Here is a 22383-nt window from a genome sequence, read left to right on the forward strand (position 1 = left end):
AGGTAATGAAAGTTGCTGTTCAAATTGAACTTGTAAGGGTCTTTGTGTGACAGGTCAAATGGAAAAATAAGGGGTCTTCGGGTGACAGAGCATGTGTTCGTAAAAAAAATATGGGGTCTTTGGGTGACAGCGACACTGAAAAAGGGGGTCTTAACAGTCACCTCCAAAGTTGGAGTGCCCCCGGAGCGCAATCTATATAAAAGAAGTTGATGTAACCCCTCTAATAGTAAGTAATAATTATTACCATTTGTTGCCCTCCATGAACCCTAACCCGTCCCACTCAAATAGGATTACACCACTATTTTTTAAGACAAATTCTAATGGAATTACAAATTTGCAACCAGATTTGAAATAAAATATTTCAAAACTATGTTTTACATAAAAATTATCCATATCAAGATGTCACATTCATGTTTACATTAGAAGATTCAGAAAACATTAATTAACTGACTTATGTCATAAAACTTTTTTGTGTTGTCTGTTTTTGAAACAATCATTCAAATTCGATGTTATACGCAAACAGTTAGTACAAAAAATCGTATGTGACATTTTTGTCATCTTACAGAAGCATTTTTGTATTTCAATTTTTTAACTTATTTTATTGTTTCCAAACTAAATTTACTTACAATTTAAAATATCGCCTTTTAGACTTGTTAGACAGTTTAAGGTATTTGCATTTACCAATATATTAAAAATTCATTGCTATTCATTTAAAAATCCACACTCCTACTGTGGAAGATTTTGGAAATATCTTCCACAGGGGAATATGAATTTAAATGTAATGAACACATTCGGCAGCTCCATTTGAATTTCATACACCCACTGATACAGATTTAACATATAAATCTTCCACAGAGGGAGGGTGAGTTTCTAATGGAGGTGGTTAATGTGCTGATTCCATAGAAATTCGCACTCCCCCGTGCAAGATATTTCCAAAATCTTCCACGGGAGGAGTGAAGACTTAGATTGGATTAGCCCATTTCTTTCATGTCAGTTATGCCTTTCTTGCAACCAACCATTCAATATAACCTGTCACAAACACACGCCTACATTTGTGGTACAGTGAACTGTTGCAATAATATTATGCTTTCAGATATTCATTACTCATAACCCTCTTTGCTATGGCATTTCAAAGCATCTCAAAGCAATATTGTTCTCATTTTAGTTCACAAAGACAAAGCCATGTCTATGACACATGTGTAGGCCTACATTTAAACATTTTAAAACTCTAGGTACATTTTGGCTATAGTATCACATGTACACAACAATATATTTATATATTGTTTTATAAAAAGAAAAAAAATCATCTCTATTTACAGAATAACAATGTCAAAAATTGTGATCAGTCAGAAACTCTTCATTGTACAAAACAATACACTTGTTTGTTTGCTTTAAACAATACAATATCCCAGGGATGCAGAAAAATGTGTGAGGGAGGGGGGGGGTAGGGACAGACTTGGAACTAACCTTAAGTGAAAAAAGAGGAAAATATCTCTGAAAATGCTCAAATAAAGCTGAAAAACATCTTAAAATTGGGGGTATTTTAAAATGGCTCATATTGGGCTGAAAACAGTTAAATTTGATCAACATAAAAAGTTCAAATCCGCTAAAAAGAGGGACAGTTTCATGTCTGTATGGAGCACTGCTCCTTAGAAATGATTATCAAAATTGAGGAAATTATGAATGTGAGAGAAAAAGGGGAATATAGAGAAGAAGAAAATAGAAAACTCTGCTCTTGTGGAAAAAATCGCTTTCTATATATCCATGCAATGTCCAAAAAACAATGCATGCTAAACTTTCATTATTTTGTTCTTCATACCAAATACCAAACTTTGCCGTCTGATATCATCCAAAAAGGTTTCAAATGTTACCCGAACTGTTTTGAAATTGGGTCCAGGGGTCTGGTTACAAATTCTCCAAGCAATTGGTCCGGGAGATTAGTAAGATTGCGCTCGTCAGCAGCTTTACAATCTGGAACGCCCATAATGAGCCCCATTGGGACGCGGCTCCTTACCTTAAAATCTAGCTCCCCCTTGCTTCCTGCCTTGCACCTCCCCCCCACGTCCTCATTTGTTGTGTTAAAAAAAATTAATGTTGGTATGTGTATTCTATTGTTGTTGTATATTATATAATAAAATTGTGTTTTGTGCTGCCTTTTTAGGTCCTCCTGCCTGCTTGATGGCCTGCAAATGCAGGTTTTCAGCGTGTCCTGGGGGTGTTTGTACATTCTTTTGATAATTTTGATGTTTTTCATATAATAAAGAATGATTGAATAATAATGTGCATACACACACAATGAATGACAGGTATCAAAACTCATCCTCCGCAACATACATTCAAATTTCCAAGATTCCCCTTGTAAGTATAGGACTCAGACCTGTAGTCATGATGTTGTTTCTGCTCCAATGTTCTAGAGATGATGCTGACAGCATCTCGGTAACAACAAGCAGCCTGCCATATGTCTGCATTTATAATGGCCTGATTGTCTTGCTCTAATTTGAAGACAGGGCAGGTGGTTATTTTTGCGTGCAGATTTGGGCTATTCCAGTTGAAATCCATACTACCCCGGTGGAAGATTTTGGAAATATCTGCCACAGGGGAGTATATTTTTCAAATATAATTGGTCAGGGTTAATCATTTTGAAACCCATACACCCCCTGTATTATGGCTTTACCTACATCTTCCACAACTGGAGTGAGTATTTCAAATGGAAGTTATCCAATTGTCAATTATATTCAAAAATTATATTCATACTCCCTCTGTGGAAGACTTTAACCAAATCTTCCACAGGGGTAGTGTGGATTTTAAATGGAATAGCCCATTGTTCGTAATTCTGTTATTTGTAATCTTATGTAATTTGCCTGATGTAAGGTAACTCGCTATAAAATTAAAATTTTGTGTCATTTTTTTTTGTATAGCCCTTAAAAGCTCAGGATCGGTTTTTTTTAAACATTTTGCCACAAACAATAACAAAAATCGCAAGTTCACCACAAAATATGATGGTAAACAATGACTTATCAGGTTTGTCAGGCTAATTTTTTAATATACTAGTGTGCTGTGCGAATTACTAGCTTTGTAAAAAAATTTTTTGCTAATTTTATACCAAATATATGAAAATTCAAATATGAAAAAAAATGTGACCCATTTTGTCAAATTTTAGGGTTGGTCAACAAGGGCAATACAAATATTTCTTTTAGGCCTAAGGTTCACTCTCCAAATATGTGAAAATAAAACCATCATGAAAATAAGAGCTTATACAGCACATCACAGCATAAATGCAGGTACAATTGGATTCCTGCCCTAAGCTATGTGAGTTCCTCGCTTTCATTCAATACATCGAGTTCCTTTTAATCAAATTGTTTTGACGTTTATCTGTTTAATTCCCAAAGCTGTTTAGCTTGCCGAATGGGGGAATTGGAAAGCAAAATGGATTTTAAAATACTGTAAAACCACTTAATTTCGCTAAGGATTTAATTTCGATAACTTCCCTAGAAGCCTTAATTTGCTAAATTAAATAGCCACAAATTAGACAGTTTTACATTGAATTGTAAACATGAATTGGTGGATTAGCCAAATGAAATACCCACTAAAATGGTAGTCATTGGGAATTAGCAAAATTCAGTACTAGTGAAATTATATAGCTTTACACTACATTTCTGTTGTATGATAATTTTTACAACGATGTGAAATTCCTACACTGATATATGTTACATATATGTAGGAGTTGTGGATCTATGTTTTCGTAAGTTCATTGTTGCATTTACAGGTGGGGATGAGCATGAGGTGGGGCCCGAGAGTGATACACCATAGAGGAAGGCCTATGGATAAACATGAATTGCGCATTTTGGAAAAGGATCCTAAAATATATTTAAATGTATTCAGCACAGGAGGAAAATCAGATTTTACAAGCCAAAGACGCACCACGATTTTTCCAAAAATGCAAAAAGTGTGATTTTCAAAAAAAAAAGCAAAACAAACAAAAAATATTTTCTTTTAACAATTTGTTTTTTTAAAGAAGTAAAAGACTCGAACTTACTTGTTACTCAAGTTTGGAATCAGAGAAATACTGTTACATTAAAAAAACCACCACAATTGCACCAAAAAATCGCAATAGTTTTCCTCATATGCTTAATATGTTGGAATAGATGTGTAAAACGCAAACAAAAAAGACAACCTAATCACAAAAATGCCACATTTTTAAGGATAAATTTACATATAATCAAATTTAGAGTAAAACATTTGAATTCCTATTATGCACCTTTAATTTGTGGGATATCCTGTGCTAATTTTCTATGCAACACTGGCTCATATGTACATAATGGATACAGACAGTTACAATGGCACTGTCTGTCTTTCTCATCACTTAATGGTGCATGTGTAGCAGACACCTGAATAGCCTGATCCATTAGGCTATTCCAGTTGACATCCCTACACCCCTGTCATGACCTTAAGCTTGTACACAGGGAGTGTGAATTTCAAATGGGGTAACCTAAAATGCGCGACTCCATTTGAAATCTACACCCCCTGTATGGAAGATTACATTAATGTCTTCCATAGGGGTATATGGTTTTCAACTGCATGGAATAGCTCATTTGCTTATAAACTATTCAACCTCATTCATGATGACATGGGACTGAAGAAAAAAATATCTGTTGTTATCAAGTGGGTGGGAGTCCTCAACTTTGCAGCTGGGACTCTGAAAAACTACTTTAAACTTTAAAGACATTAAACCAGGGATATCCCTGATTAAACCAAATTTCACAAAAACACACCCAAATTTACACCAATTTTGTCAGAAAATTGTCAACAATCTGACTAAAAAACAATAAAAAATTGGCACAATAGAAAATTTTACAAAAACACCCTTCTTAAACCAAACTTTCATGAAATTGATGGCCAATGGCTGAAAATGCACAAGAGTCTAAACTAAATGACTGAAAAATATGTGTGCCAGACAACTTCTTTGTTCATCTTCTGATCTTCATTTCCTCTCCTTTTCCATTCTCTCCTTTTTCATTCCTCGTTTCTTTTTCGATAGCCAAAAACTACTAGGATTAGGGTTAATAAAAAACTTTTAAAAGTAAAAAAAAATCAATTGGCCTAGTCCACTTGTTCTATATACAACTAACCTTTTCATGTTTTGAGGACATGGGCAGTTTGTAAGTGATTTGTTTGATGGTATTTATTTATTTAGGAATATTGAGAAGGAAATGACAATGTGAATGATAGGGAAAGGGTCAAAGTACAACACAAATTTATCTTCATGCTAACTATCTTAGCTCCGTCCATTTATCTCTATTCATTTATATAATAGTTAACTGCTTCAACAAGGCGTTGAGTCCATAACACTAACCACTATCCAAAGTTGTCATATCTTATCAATAAAAACAAGACACAGTGTCATCTGCTCAAGATATGTGCATACAGTTGTGACGTTAATGCAAACAACCATCTACTGCCGCGATCTACATATAGATGATGTCTAGCTTATAGGGGAATACCCTGACGCGGCTAGATATTGCAATGAAAACATATGGCTGCAACCACAGCGCTGAATCACTGCAAGGTTTACCATGTGAAATCCATATACCACTTATGGAAGATATGGCCTTATTCTCCTACATAGGGGGTGTGAATTTCAAATTTCAAACCTGATTTGAAATCTACACCCCCTGTATGGGAGATTAAGGTCATATCTTCCATAAGGGGTGTATGGATTTCAACTGGAATATCCTAATTCAGAGATGCCACTCAGTTTCACTCAAAAACCCTGAAACTGGTGAAAAACCTGAAAAAGCATGTGAATGCAGGCAAAAAAGCCCCAAAACGGGCCAAAAATAAATAAAAACGCAGTAATTTGGACTCGCAAAAAAACCTGAATTCATGCTAAAACCTGCAAAGTAGCATCTCTGCTAATTCCTACATGAAATTACAAGATTTTGTCATGGTTTGTCCTTATATGTATCTTGTTTAATTAGGCCCTTTTATTTTTTGAGTGGTTTTATTCATCATGAAAATCTCTGACTGGCCCTTCAGTAGAAGTAGCCTCTTTAAGCAACCATGATTTTATTTTCGTTCCAGACAGCTAGTCATCTTGCTATAAATAGTGCACAGTCTTGCATGAAGTTAAAAGTCTAGCCTAACAATCCCAATCATGCAATATTTACCTGCATATCAGGTACAGGGTTGTTTTACAATCAGGGTACATTTGGGCTGAGCACCATATTATGCCCTGTTTCAAATATTGGATTAACTTATAATTAAAAGTTGACATGCCTAATTATTGGCCCCTATTAGTTCCACCTACAGCCACAAAAAAACTGTTTGAAATGCTTAGCAAATGATGAAAATATACATTTCTGCATGATTTTGGGACAAAATAGCCGTCTCATTTGATCTTTGTGAACTTTGGAAATGAAATATCACTGCCAGCAATAACATAAAAACATATTTTGACTGTTCAGAAGTAATGTTTGAAACATGATTGTTCAAAATTGAGAACCATGTAAGATTGCGACTGTTTCATTAATTGTACCATTTCTTCAAATTTATGTTGAAAATTCCGTCAAAAAATGTCCTCTCCGAATACAAGCTCGTAATCCATAGTTAAAATTGACCCAAGACTAAAATTATATTTCTTGAAAAACACTTATATATATCCTACAAACTCATAATAAACACTTAGTCCACTTACACTTAGTTTCCATGTATCACATGTTTGAAAGTTGGAAGTCTGGGTTCCGTCAAAATGTGTCCTCTCCGAAAAATTGGGTATACAGAAACGTGTGTATCAAAAACATGTTTCTGGCATAACTTGAAACTCTGAACACTTGACACCTAAAAATTTTACAGATTTCCGATTTGACCCATCTACAACACAAAAACAAATAAATTGAGGAAAAACTAGACACTTCATTTTTCACCCCCAGTGAGACAATCTGTGTACCCTGATTGTAAAACAACCCTACACAGCTTTTAAACATATGACATCATAAGAGCACCTGCCACCCACACCTTCCAACAATAAAGCTACAACTTGGCAAAAGTTATACTGCCAAAAATGAACAAACTTCATACTAGCTGATGTTACAAAACTGGTCTTGTAGTAGTATGATTAACCAAATCTTGGTATAAATAGTGTTTACTCTTGCATGAAGTAAACACTCAAGCTTAAGGGATCTGGAATGAGCGTTTTAAGCGTTTCGACAGTATTTTTTGTGGGACATGAGAGCACATCAGTCATATCAAATTGCATTCTGAATACGCAGAATGTCTTTCTAATATCAAATAATTTTCATTTCTTGAAATTCACGATATAATACAAATTATTAAAATTTGATATTTTTCACATTTTTGATATATAAGTCCTCGAAGTAAATTTTATAAATCTAATGATATATTCTTAAAGTGTATGTAGCTGGAAGGAAAAGCGGACGATCAATTCAAAATTTTGACCTTTCATATTGAAGATATGGATTTTTTTCCCAAAAAGGCCTAATTTTTGTTGGTGTTTCGGGAAAAAAAATCCATATCTTCAATACGAAAGGTCAAAATTTTAAATTGATCGTCGGCTTTTCATCCCACCTACATACACTTTAGGTAGAAATCATCAGATTTATAAAGTTTACTTTAGTACTGTTAAATATCAAAAATATCAATTTTAATGATTTGCCATAAAATGTGTATTACATTGCGAATTTCAAAAATCAAAATTATTTGATATCAGAAGGCCATTCTTCGTATTCAGAATGCAATCGATATGTCTGATGTGCTCTAATGTCCCACAATAAATACTGTCCAAACATTCATACCCCTTCCCTTAATCTTGTAGTATGATTAATCAAATATAATTTTATTGCTATCAATAGTGGTCACTCTTGCATGAAGTAAACACAAGTAACAACCCTACTTTCCACCCACACCTTCCAACAATTAAGTTACAGCTTGGCAAAAATGACCAAAAATAAAACAAAATTCACAATTGATGTTACAAAACTAGCCATGCAGTTTGTATGATCAATCTTGAGAAGAATTCCGGAGCTCTCACAGCTATAAACTACATAGTGATTTAAAGGAAGGTGACCTGATATATTTGGAAAATCAAATTCTTTAAAACTTACGTATAACATAAAATGTCATCCCTTAGCACTCATGCAAAAAGAAAATGTAAATGTTTTTGTAAATGTGACTAATTCATAGTGGAATTACCGACATTTATACAGTGTGATATTGATAGTCTACAGTGTTTTTATTAATGATAATCATAATGATCATGTCATATATTGATTTCAAGTGAAAGACCCTATTTTTCTCATAAACATATTGAAATTAGAAGTTCCAACTCAGTGTATTTCCCAAGATATCATCAACAAACTGCCTAATTAGTTTCAACTATGGTATACCTTATTTGAGACTAATCGACAGGTTTTTGATGATTTCTTCGGAAATACACCGATTTGGAACGCCAAATTTCAATATGTTTATGAGAAAAATATGAGCTTTCATCTGATACCAAATTCAGCATTTTGATGAGGTAAAGTGGGGGATGAGATTTTCAATCAGGTTACCCGCCTTTAAAGGACAGAGCGTAATTTTACAAGCGTTTACGATTTCTTTTTTGACAATTATAAAACAAAAACAAAACTCGCAGGGTTGTTTGATTGAATCACGATTTAAATCACATGTCACATGATTTTTAAAAAATCACTGATTTAAATCAATTTTTTAATTTTTTACCATATTTGATAAACTAAGTTAATTTTTCTTTCTTAAATTGACTGTTTTACTTCATTTCTAATGATTCTATAAAAACTTTTGGATACAAATACAATACCTCTATGATGATATTTTATCTATTGCTATAAATTCATCTTCTTCCCCATGATTTTTGCTAAATTTTTTCTTTGAAATTTTCACATGTAAAAATATGTTTTGAATTTTTGTAAATACCTGATAGGATTGCGCATATGTCTAGCATTCCACTGGTCTTTTGAATTTATTATGGGGCATAGCAGTTCTTGGAATTTTTTTTTTTAATCGATTTAAATCCAAAAAAATCATCAACTCTGACAAACTCGGAAACATGTAAAAGCTATATGTAATGTACATGGAGCACTATTAAAGTCAGATGTTATCCTCTTCCTCCGTGCTAATCAGGTATTTTTCCAATATTTTGTCAACTTCACACATATGCAGTCAAAGTGATTCATACACCATGCACCATTTTCTGCTACATTCATTTTTGAGGTGTTTGCATAATTTCATGTTATAGCAACATTGAAAATGTGCGAAACAAATGTGATTGACATGAGCCAACATGAGTCATTCAGGTGAAATAAATTGTTAATTTTCATACAATATCGTCAACTAAAAGAGGTTATTTTAAGTATACTGAAAATTGTACTGGACCTAGATTTCATTATTATGTTCATGAATGTATGAATAATTAAATTTTAATTAAAAGAAATGGAACACTTCTTTAAGAAAATCTATTGCAGGTTCAAATGACTCATATTTGCTTTTTAAGTTTGTACTTCTATCTCAAATCCACAAAATTAAAACTTAATTGAAAAATATACTGTAAAAGTGGAAATTTACACGGGACATTAATTTTTGTACATTTCGCGCCACACAGCTATCATGAAAAATAAAAAAATGTCCAAATATGTTCATTTATGCATAGGTATACATAAGAAAACACATTTAAAAACCAGTAAAACCAGTAAAGTCCGAAATAAGCAAAGCGCAAACAATTACACTCGCAAAAAATGACCAGCTTTAGAGTATTTAAAAATTGATATATTCGATGCAATATTTCCTGCTTTGATGCTACTAGCTGACCTCTTAACCTGTTATCCTATTGTTTCACACTGATCAGGTGTGAAATGGCATGAAATATTCAAACCTATTACATATGAAAATATGAAATAAAGTCTGCACAAAAAGTAACGCAGCTGTAGCTTCAGAACTAATAATTCTTTTCACAATATGGTAACCTATTTCATACACAAGAGAAAAATCCTGTGATGGGGTATCAAAATACGCGTAAATAAATCATCCTTCTTTCTATTTTGAAATATTGTGAAAACAACTATTAGTTCTGAAGCTATAGGCGTATTTATAACAGCTGCGTTACTATTTGTGCAGTCTTTATTTAATACCATTCATGTGTATGGTGAGATGGTTATTGAATGGCATACTATGACCACAATGAAATTGTAAAATATTTGAAATAAATTTTGTGTTTCCACTTTGATATATAAAATACATCATTAGAGTCAGAAAGCTCTATCTGCAATAGCCACCCTATAGACATTTTGATATGTCTGCATTCTATATTGTACATAATCTGAAAATATGTTAGCAATATAAAATTTCTTGAAACATATCCAGTACTCACATTTTTATGGAGCTACGACGTTTCGATACCTGGTCTGGTCTCTTGATCACGTATGAGTGATTCCAGATGCACTGCTGGTGTTTCTAGATGATGGAGTGTTTCTAGATGTGCTCTGGATGATGTGGTCATAGGCGTGACTGAGATTGAATGCGGCGCCCCCTCATTGTTCATAACTTTGTCCCTCTGCGTCTTATCCAAATGGCTTCTCTGATCCATCTGGGGTATTTCTGGTCTTCCCGGTGAAGGGTTTTAACTCCCTCCCAGTCTCTGATATGGTTTGTTGTAGCTACGTGATCGCTGATAGCCGATTTGTGTTGGTCAGATACTGATGTAAGTCTGGTGGCTCTGGTATGGATTTTGCTGGAGATCTTTTCAGCTTCCGCGCAGTGTTCTTTTATGCGGGTGCCCAGCAGCCTTCCAGTTTCTCCGACATAAGTGAAATCACAATTTTGACAGTGAATTTCATAAACACAGCCGGCTGTTTCTGTTGTCTGGCGTTTATCTTTGGGGTGAACAAGGGTTTTTCTCAAGGTGGTGTGTGGCTTCATAGCGGTGGAGAAGTTATGTTTATGCGAACACTCTTTGTAGTTTCTCTGAAATACCTTGGATGTAAGGTATCACCACCATGCCTTTAGATTTGCTATCGGAGTCAGTTTTTCTTGTTGGTTTTCTTGGACTTAGTGGCTTGTTGTTGTTTGACTTTGTCGAAAGACCAGTCTGGGTAGTTGCACTTTCTTAACGCTTGCGGATGTGTTCCTCCTCTTTCTTTCTGTCTTCTGGTTCAGTGACTATGTGTTGAGCTCTGTCCATTAGTGTCCTGACTACACTAAGCTTGTGTTGTAACGGATGATGTGAATTAAAGTTCAGAACCTGGTCTGTGTGGGTGGGTTTCCTGTAGATGAGCAATTTTACCGAACCATCTGGCTTACGAATTATGAGGGTGTCAAGAAAGGGGATCTGCTTGTTCCTTTCTGGCTCGTGTGTGAATTTGATGTTGCCTGTAGGTTCTGTTTGATTGAGGTGTTCTGTCAATTTCTCTACACTGCCCTCCTTGATGATTTCGAGGACGTCGTCAACGTATCTTTTCCACAGTATGGGGCGACAGTCCATGGGGGCGGTGGCAATGGCTTGTTGTTCTAAGAATTCCATGCAGAATTCAGCAATTATGACTGAAACTGGACTGCCCATTGCCGTGCCAAAACGTTGCCGATATATTTGGCCACGGAAGACGAAATATGTGGTAGTACAGAGGAATTTCAAAATCTCCATAAGGTCATCAACATTGAGGTTGGTACGTTTTTTAAGCGAGTGATCTGCTTCGAGTTTCTCCCGGATGATAATAAGTGTCTGGTTCAAGAGACCAGACCAGGTCTCGAAACGTCGTAGCTCCATAAAAATGTGAGTACTGGATATGTTTCAAGAAATTTTATATTGCTAATCTACACAAACTATCCTGATGAATCTCTTCAAGAATGAAAATATGTTATCTGGCAGCTACTGCAGATAGGACCTTCTTGTCCTAAACCCTTCGATATCAAATTTGATAATAAAATGGTTCATTTTAGGCTAAGAATTAGTGATGAAATAAAATGTATTGAATACATTTGCTATCAGTAATAGATCTTTTTTCAGGTGATCAAAATTATTGTGTGTGGAAAATCTTGGTTATGCAAATGTCACACAATTTGAGGAAAACACTGAAAATGCAGCATCCTCATTGCTGACACTGTTGATAAGCATGCACCCCTAAACTATTCAAAAGGCACACCCGTCTGCTAGAATAAATGCATATATGGCTTTAAAACTATTTGCCTTGCATGTTTTGTTTTGATTAACTCATGAATGGCTCGCCTCATTAAAACCAGGCCCTGTTAGAACTAAAAGTGAACATATTACGTTATCAATCCAGTAACCTGGGACCCCAAATGCCGCATATTTATAGGCCTATCTCTTAAAACCTATCTATGCATTTAATATACTAGACTACAACTTCCCTGAAATCCAAACAACCATAAACCAATAATAACCTTCCATTTCTTGGTATTAAATGGATAGTACTACCATGATAGGCCTACAAACCAGCAAACCAGGAAGTTCATTAGGGTCGCACACACATATACTTGCTGGTTTAAGCGTGGTCCATTTATCACTGGTCTAGCATATCATAGAGCTTTCCCTTCTTCCTGTTTCCTTCTTCAAAGGTCATTTTAACTTCCTCAAGCCACTGCACTGTAACCAGATTCCTGTCCTGGTGCACAATGAATTGATAGTGGTTTCCTCATCAAGCAGCATACACCTTTATCAATCTCATTATCATATACTAGTAATAGTATTTAGAGCAAGTAAAATTTTGAAGCAGAAGTTGCCCACACAATGGATCCAGGAAACAATTTTTAGCAAGTTTCAAAAATGCATTCAGGCATGCAAGGACAGGCCAGATATTTTAAGCCAGCCATTGTTTTAAGAACATAAGATAATAGTATTATTGTTGGGTTTTTTTAGTGGATATCATTTGGTACAACTTGGCTAATTCAGTAATACTTGTCCTTATTCTGTTTGAAAATGCCAAAACTTTGTTCAATTAACTTTCAAATGTGAGACGCCTCTTCAGCATTAATTTTTGTCAACTGAGCCACACTGAGATAAAATAGGATTTCGTTGTGGACATCTGGGCAATTCCAAGCATCATTCCGCAACGCTAAGTTTGCATATGCAAATTAGGGTCGTTTGGAAAAGTTTCTCCCACCTTAATCTTTCACTTACCAAAAATAATATCCATTATACTATTCACTTACCTAATTGGCTGCTGCATTAAAAAGAATTCATGTGCAACTTCGCTTGGAATTGCCCATCTATTGAATCAAACCCTTAAAAGCGGCTGTTAGAATCACAAAATGGGCTATTCCATTTAAAGTCCACACTACCCCTGTGGAAGATTTGGGAAATATCTCCTGCAGATGGAGTATGAATTTCAATAGAATTAACACATTTAGGAGCTCCATTTGAAACTTGCCCTCCCTCAGTGGAAGATTCAGGTTAAATCTTTCTCAGAGGGTGTACGGAATTCAAATGGAGCTGCTTAAGGGCTGGGGTATGAACGTTTGGACAGTATTTATTTTGGGACATTAGAGCTCATCAGACATATCGAATAATTTTGATTTTTTGAAATTCGCAATTTAATACACATTTTATGGCAAATCATTAAAATTGATATTTTTGATATTTAACAGTACTTGAAGTAAACTTTATAAATCTGATGATTTATACTTAAAGTGTATGTAGGTGGGATGAAAAGCGACGATCAATTGAAAATGTTGACCTTTAGTTATTGAAGATATGGATTTTTTCCCAAAACACAAAAAAAAATTAGGTCTTTTTGGGAAAAAAATCCATATCTTCAATATGAAAGGTCAAAATTTTCAATTGACCGTCGGCTTTTCCTCCCTGCTACATACACTTTAAGAATATATCATTAGATTTATATAATTTACTTCGAGGACTGTTATATATCAAAAATTTGACAAATATCAAATTTTTTAATTTGTCATAAAATTTGTATTATATTGTGATTTTTAAAAATGAAAATTATTTGATATCAGAAAGACATGCTTCAGTATTCAGAATGCAATTCGATAGGTCTGAGGTGCTCTCATGTCCCACAAAAAAATACTGTCGAAACGCAATAAACGCTCATTTTGGATCCCTTAATGTGTTCATTCCATTTGAAATTCATACTCCAACTGTAGAAGATCTTTCCAAAATCTTCCACAGGGGTAGTGTGGATTTTAAATGGAATACATGTAGCCCAATACACTTCTAAATGATCAGTTTCAGTTTCACATAAATGTACATTTATGCTTTTTTATGTACATACATGAACAACTAACATGTACTTAGTGAAGTGAAAGTGAAATGGCATTGTATGAACAGTGGGATACTTCAAAACCGGATATTTTAACAAAATTAATGTTTACTCTTCCTAACAAATTTTCTGATTTTGCTTCATTCACTCTTTTAAAGAGTTACACACTACAGCCACATGGGTGACAAATATGTTTGCAGGCCTTCTCAAACTCAGGGTTCACAATTTCACCCTGAAAAGCTCGAAAACTGAAACCTCAAAAATATTTCCTTGTATACAGTGCAACAATCTTATGAATTGCAAATGAAATGTGTTTGAGTTTGGGATGCTTTTGAGAAGATAAAACAAAACCAACAGCATCATTGTTATTATTGTTTGATGTACTGATATCTGATCCTTCAGGGGGAAAAAGGAATGATTCTGACCTTTGAATTCTGTGAATGAAAATACATGAACAATGATGTATCTAAAGAGCTGTATAGAATAGTTTGAATATGAACATGGCAATCAAGTAGTGATATCTGTTGATATGCTATAGAGCATTTTTAAATATTTATTATTTTTCCTTTATAATTTCATTGGTTCTTGTTCGTGTTATATGAGACAGCAGAGCACAGCTAGGTGCATATTGAACTGAGTGTATCATTTGTGTTGAGCGTAACATGACATCAAAGCCGTGCAATATTTAGCATCCGCATGTAACGCGTTCAATGGATTTGGCGATTTCGTGCACGGGAGTGGATGGTTGAACTAGAGAAAGCGGACGTAAATTACATGCAAAGATGATTTAACAGGGGATCTGTTTAAGAATGAGATTTAAAAGTATTGTTTTGAGACCCGGCCATGTCTCTATCGCCTGATGTAACACAGGAGATAGCATTTATTTTTGCGTGGAACAACTCGGTGTATTACTTTGTTTCCCCTTAAAATAATGCTATCTACTGCATGGTCCAACCAGTCAAAAGTAACAAATTACAAAATTCAGATCCAAGTAAAATAGATTTAAATTAACAGAAAATCTGTTTTATACATAAAATTCCTGATAACGCAGAATGTTTTTTGAGTCCCAAGCATATAGCAATATACATTATAATGACCGGAGATAATTTTGTGTTTTAAATGAGGTTCCACTGTAGACCAGTAACAACAGAAGAATATAGAGGAAATTTGTGGAAATTACTAATTGAAAGTCTTTGCTACATACAGGTTTTGAAATGAAATCTTGTGTGTGATTGTTTGTAGTTTCCTACGATTTGGAATATCCCCCATTTAACAGCCACACACCACCACGTGGCACCACCACGTAACTCGTAACCAGAGCCCTTGTGATGGGGCATAAGTCGATTCTAGTAGCCAGGCACAGACCCTCTGATCAGAGGTTCAAAACCCAAGGGTACCAAGTGACTTCTTTGTTCACCTTCTCTCCTTTTTCATTTCTTCTTTCCCTTCAGAGAGCCAAAAAACAATGGGCATGGTTAGGGTTAAAATTAACTTTGCCATCCAATGTTCACATGTTTGGTTTTAAAATTTTGCTGGGGAGCCCTTTCAAATATATGCTACTGTGTCCTGGAACAAGCTTCCAGATTTTCATTTTATCAGGTGTGCTTTGGAAATACACAATAATCACATCTTGCAGGCATATTCTTACTATCAGTCAAAGCTATCTACCTATCCTTCATTCATATGTTGTTGAAGAAAAAGACAGAATTTGATGGAAAAAATGTACGAACCAAATAAGCTTGAAATGCGATTTCTTAACAAATTTGCTCATCTAAAATACAACATGCATATAGCAGAAATATCATCAAATATGGTGTTGGTTTCCACGCGGTAAGCCGTTACCGTGGCAACCATTGATGCAATACACATGCATGCCCGAGTTGTGTATGTGCCGTTGTTATAACGTCACTCATGCATACACATTGTAATGAATGGTTGATAGAATAAGCCCAGGGAAGTGAGATCTATAATAGCTGAATAATATGATTTACAGCCTTGCTCTACCGTCAATTGCTATCATTGGGATAAATTAGGTAGAAAATAAAAATAAAATTAAGAGCCTTTGAAATTTTATTTATTTATAAGTAGGGCTGCAATTGTCCTTGGATTTGTGCATGTATTTATGTTTACGATAATGGTTGTAAATGTTTATCCCATTATACCTTTTTGCCTAGTATATTTGTGTACTCCTTCCTTCACATTTAACTGTAGCATCGTTTGTCAATAGTGCATGTAAACATCACTTGGTATGTATTTTGTGTAATATTAATCAGGGTCGTGCCAAAGAATCACCAACCCTGATTTTTATTGTTTTTGATATAAACCTGTTGAGCTTAAGATTTCACATCACCAAATAATGTCTCTAAACGCTTTCCGTCCCGATGCAGTGTTTTTGCATTTCGGTAAAAGTTGATCAACATTAAATCAATATCAAAAATCAAAAAGAAATTGGCAGATTTTGTGAAAAAATTGTGCCAGGTATTAAATGTAGGCTTGAATCCAAGCATCTGCCAAGATTTAAAAAGACTCATTGCTTTTATTCAGATTTTAAATGCATTTCTCAAGACGCCAGTTTCTAGGTAATATTACAAGTGGCGCTATTCTGAAAATTAGGTGAACAAACTTGATAATCTTCGCGGTCCAGTAGTTCGAAAATTCAATGGTCAACTATATATTTCTTTTTGTTTGTTTACTTGCTTATTTGTTTATCTTTCAGGAAAATATTACTTCGAAAAATTGAGTCGCTTCGTAAGGTAGGTAGAGCCATTTGAATAGAGCCTATTTTGTACACAAAGTATAGGGAAATTTATTAGTATTGTGATACCTGAAGTAACACATCCATTACCTGTACTTCACATGATGCATTTCTTTCTTAATTTTGATTTTTTTTGGGTGGAAGTGCAACTGGGATTCCAAAAAACTAACCACAAAATATAACTAAAATTAAATGAAAAAGGAACCCCATATATAGTAATGGTCTGGACTTTAAGATTTCTGTGCAAAATGAAGTTGAATTTGCAAAAATTTAAAATGTCAGAAAATATTTGCACATTTTTGCAATAAAACTGAAAAATTATTCAGATTTTCTAAAAAATGTGCGACCCATCATTAAACATCAGTCAGGCCTGAAGATGCTCCCCTCCTCAGCCACATGTCCCCGTATACACCTTTCCTGTGAATAGTATTCACTGAATACCCCATCAATTGTTTTACTGTATACTAATGTTGAGCTTTGACATTATACTGATACTGCATGGTCCTTCCAATAAGTACTAGCATGTACACACCTACAACAGAAAATCATCTCTTCTCTTCCCATGATGAATTGCATGAATTTGAGCTGGATCATGCATGGACATTGCTATTCTTTGCTTTAGAAGGTAGTCATTGCACATATAGAACAACAAAGGAACCAGTTGTACATCTTAAAATCATTATCTCAAATACATACATACATACATACATAAAGATAATATAGTGCCTTTAAATTTTATCAAAGCGCTGAACAAGGAGAGAAAGGATGGAAAAAAGAAACACAGAAGGAACAAGAAAGAAGCTAACTGAAAAGGTGAGTTTTCAGTTTCTTTCTCAAACCTCATCATACTTAGTCAAAACCATACTCTGTTCTATTAAATGCTCACCATCTTTTTCAAAGAAAATGTGACCAAAATACAGAAATTTGCATGCCATAACATGTGAGCATCGTAATTAAGCAACTGGCATGTCATGATCACGAGATTGCACGCATAAATCCTATTCCAACTTACATTTCCATCCAACTCAATGCCACATAGTAGAATGTTCATAAAAATTGCATTCTTGCATAAAAATGCATTTACAGAATGATGTAATTTCGTAGAATTTTCTGATTAATATGTGGCCTCTGTATGGGCGCCGTCTATTTTGCAAATTTTGGAAGTTTTTACATTGAAAATTCAAAATTTTCTAACAAACGACTCCTTTTCAAAAATGCAACGCAACTAGGGCGTAAAAAATAGAGTAAAAACGTTAGTTTTCTCTATTTGGCAAAATTACATATTATAGGCTGGTTACTAAGACTCTGAAATGATGCATGATGGGAAGGGATGATTCTATGTTGTGGCATACACCTAACGGTAATGTGCTATTCCAGTTGAAATTCATACACCCCCTATGAAAGACATGTCATTAATCTCCCACACAAGGGGTGCAGTTTTCAAATGGAATCAATCATTCCAGTAATCCCATTTGAAATTGGCACTCCCTCTGTGGATGGTTAAGGTTATGTCTTCCATGAGTGCATGGATTTCAACTGGAATAACCCGTTCATCACTTCAAGATGGCGTATAATATATCAATCATTCAACAAACACCTAGCAGCCAGTCAGTTGATCATAAATATTTATCTTACCTTTCTCCGTTGAGTCTGTGCACGTCTGATTGTAACATAGCCAGTAGGTTTTCTCCTTCCTCATTCTCTCTCTCCCTTCTACTGATAACGGCATCATATTGAGACACCTTCTGGGCGAGAGCCATCTTCTCTTCCTGCAGCTGAAATTAGAATGGAGGTCAAAGGTTATTACGAGGTCAAAAATGTAAAGGTCATTACCACAGGTAGGATCACTATTGGTGAAATGCAAGTAAGCAACATTAAGTAAACACCAAATTTTAGAGATACTTTGAAATTTTTGTCACTCCCTGTCTACTGAAGATAGCATCCAAATTGTAGCTGCAAATGAAAGTCAAAGGTTATTCAGAGGTCAATGGTATAAAGGTCTGTGACACATACATTTTTTTGAACATTGCAGGTTTAAACATGTATTCATACATACTCACAATATAACGACGTTTCTGATTGGATTTGCACCCTTTTTTGCTGGTCATAAATACCGTTTATGACCAGTACGCAGGACATAAACAAGCTGCGTCACGCAGCGTTGGAACCCAATTAACGCGAGCCACGATTTGCTAGCGTTATGTACACGCCGCATGTCACCGCACCAATCACACGCGGAGCGCAAGAGATGAACGCGTCGACTCCCGGCCGTTGACCTCACGAGCTGCTACCTGCAATTAGGCCTACTCATTTTCTCCCAATTTTTGAAGGAAAACGGTATGAAAATGTTATTTAAACTTGTAAACCTTATTATTTTCATTTGTTTTGGATTGCTAACAATGTTCAGAATGTTGGTATGTATGAGCAGGGTTCATTCATAGGATTTCGGGCATGATCGTTGATTTATGCCCTCGGCTCACGCCGGGCATAAACAGCGATCATGCCCTCAATCCTATGAATGAACCCCTAAGTGACAATCAAGGTACATTGGGAACATTTAAATACTTCTAAAAGTTCTAAATTTCTGTAACCCTGTCTACTGAAGTTAGCATCCACATTGTATAAATGAAGGTCAAAGGTTATTCAGAGGTCAATGGTATAAAGGTCAGTGACACATATATTGTAGGTAGGAACATTTATCGTTGGAAATTATGTTAGTAAACAGTAGTCATTATAGCTACAAGTACTTATTAAATTTAAACATATGCTGTCTACTGAAGATAGCTCTAAAATTACAACATGCATTCTCTCTCGCTCTCTCTTCCTCTACAATCTCACAAAATTTTGGTGTTAAATTTTGTCTGTTATATTTCAATCAGTCTTGCCTTTTCTTGAATGCATTCCATTTCAAGCACAAATTCAATCATCAATTACACTAAAAGACCTTGTTTTGATGATTGAATCTACTTGTAATTACCTGCAATTACAACACAACACTAAATTACTAATATGCAGAGTGGCCATTAGACCTGGTTATTTTGTAATTAATAATATGCTCTAAGGTTCAGGGATAAAATTGAATTCACATGACTGGTCACACATCTGGGTCACCCAAGCTGTCCTATATAAATGGCATTGTTTTCTGTAAAATCCTTTCTTCATAAACTAGCATACTAACTGTATTTTCTTCACTACTTCATTACAATATAGCATAGGGCATCTCAACAAGAATCAGACCTCATAAAGTAAGGGTATGCATCTCATTTACATTTAAAGAAAAATAGGAAATTTATCCACATTCTATATCACATGTACACCAGTACCTCTTTACTGTAGGCATCATCATCGCTATATAATATGATAATTTACTATGTTTTGTCATAATGTCAACATCAATCTTGTTCATGGACATACAAGTTAGAGTCCGAAGTTTACCGTTTTTTTAAATCCATTTTCCGTGTTGTAAAATTTGTAAATCTGTGTCATGAATAAAGCTTTAAATGTATAAACAATGATATTAATGTCACAATAAAGTGTTCAATATTGCGATTAATATGCTCTGATTGGAATATTCTCACGATATTCAGGCCGACTATTACGATGTTTGGATGGATATGGGGGTTCATGCCTGGGTAATATCCTTTATTTCGGTATTATTTAACAGTATTTTGATCATCAACATTGACATACACAACTCATGATTGTTTTAAACATTTTTTTCTCTTATCTTTTAACAATTTTTGTCACATCATACAAAAAAGTCATTTTCCGTGATTTTTTTCTGAACGGAAAACTTCGGACTCTAATATAAGTGAGCACTATCCTACAATATCACAGGGTGGGTTAGAAAAAACAATTTGGTATGTATACTCTTCTTTTGTTGCAATTGTGATGCAAATTATAATTTGGTCACAAATGGCAGCTACAGGTAAAGCCTGGGCATTTGATCCATACTACATTTGTTGCATTTTAATCACATGTAAGCTACTGTACTTCAAAGTATATAGGTGTTTATATGAAATGAGCCAATACAAATTAAATTGCCAAAATAACAATATATCATAGTGGTTTAAACAGCGATGTGCTGAAATTGTTCAGCTCTATCCCCATTTTAAACTTTCCCAAAATTATTGCTCGTGATGATTTTCCCGGCCTGTTTTGGCAAATGTTTGGTGTATCCTGAAAGCCTTTGGAATTTCTTTGTGAGATGATGCTTTTTTTTTAAACTGTCAATAACCATGATAACTGACCTTACATGTGTTTAAATGCAACAAATGTGATCTGTAATAACATATATATTCAAGCTTTAATAGCTGTCACTTGAGACTAAATTTAAGCTGGTACCAAATCTCTTTCTTAAATAAAATATCAAATTCAAAATTGGAAGTGTTTTTATCCACCCTGTGTACATTACCACTAGACCTATATTCCCTGCAATTACCATTTCATCAGACCCTAATGCCGGCCTATCCTGCTTCTGTCCAATAACAGTATCCAAAGTTCCTCCACATGCTACACTAGAGCAAACCCTGTCATCCCTTCCACTATTGTGACAACCAGACAATTCTGACATCTTAACAATATCCCTGCAGAAGCTCTCTTCTCTGCAATCAATTACTCCAGAAACATCACTTTCAATATCTCTACTTTGTTCAACAGAGCTTGAATAAGAAGTATGCCTCTCATTGCTGTGTACAATTGGTACATCTCCAGTAATACCACAACCAGACAATTCTGATGTCTTAAGTATATCCTGACATGAACTCCCTTCTCTGCAATCAATTACCCTACAAATGCCACTTTCAACATCTCTACTTTGTTCAATGGAGTTTGAATTTGAAGGAGTGTGCCTCTCATTGTATTGTACAATTTGTACATCTCCAGTAATACCACAACCAGACAATTCTGACATCTTTACAATATCCCTACCATGGCTCTCTTCTCTGCAATCAATTACCCTACAAATGCCACTTTCAACATATCTACTTTGTTCAATCAAGCTTGAATTTGAAGAAGTGCACCTCTGATTGTCCTGTGGCATTTGTGTCGACCTAACTGATGAAATCAAATGTGTAGTGGATGCATTTGTACGTAAAATCTCTTGAGTAGCTTGTGGCGTTGCTTTGCTGCCTGATTCATCTTGACCTGCAACATGTGAGGATTTATTAGGACTATTTAGGACTGGATCAGGGCTGTCAAAGTGGATTGAATCTTGTTTAGCAAACACTAACAGTCGTCCTGAGCCTGATCTTTCCAGGAATGAGGAATCCAGTGGACTGTTACCACGTGGGTATAATGTAGATTCTATTCTGGTACCAGTGTTATGAGACTGATCCAATACATCATGTTGTGACTTAAATCCAAGAG

The 22383-nt window shown here is 35.0% G+C and overlaps 1 protein-coding gene across 1 annotated transcript in view; it reads right to left on the reverse strand.

The window, feature by feature from the left end:
- Nucleotides 1–22383, reverse strand: part of LOC140150874 (uncharacterized) — a 164835-nt gene that overhangs the window by 87751 nt on the left and 54701 nt on the right. Inside the window, 1 exon segment of the mRNA XM_072173022.1 lies at nucleotides 18652–18791. Within this exon segment, the coding sequence (XP_072029123.1) occupies nucleotides 18652–18791 (140 nt within the window).

Source organism: Amphiura filiformis, chromosome 4, assembly GCF_039555335.1.
Source record: "Amphiura filiformis chromosome 4, Afil_fr2py, whole genome shotgun sequence".
In the NCBI taxonomy this organism is placed as follows: Eukaryota; Metazoa; Echinodermata; class Ophiuroidea; order Amphilepidida; family Amphiuridae; genus Amphiura; species Amphiura filiformis.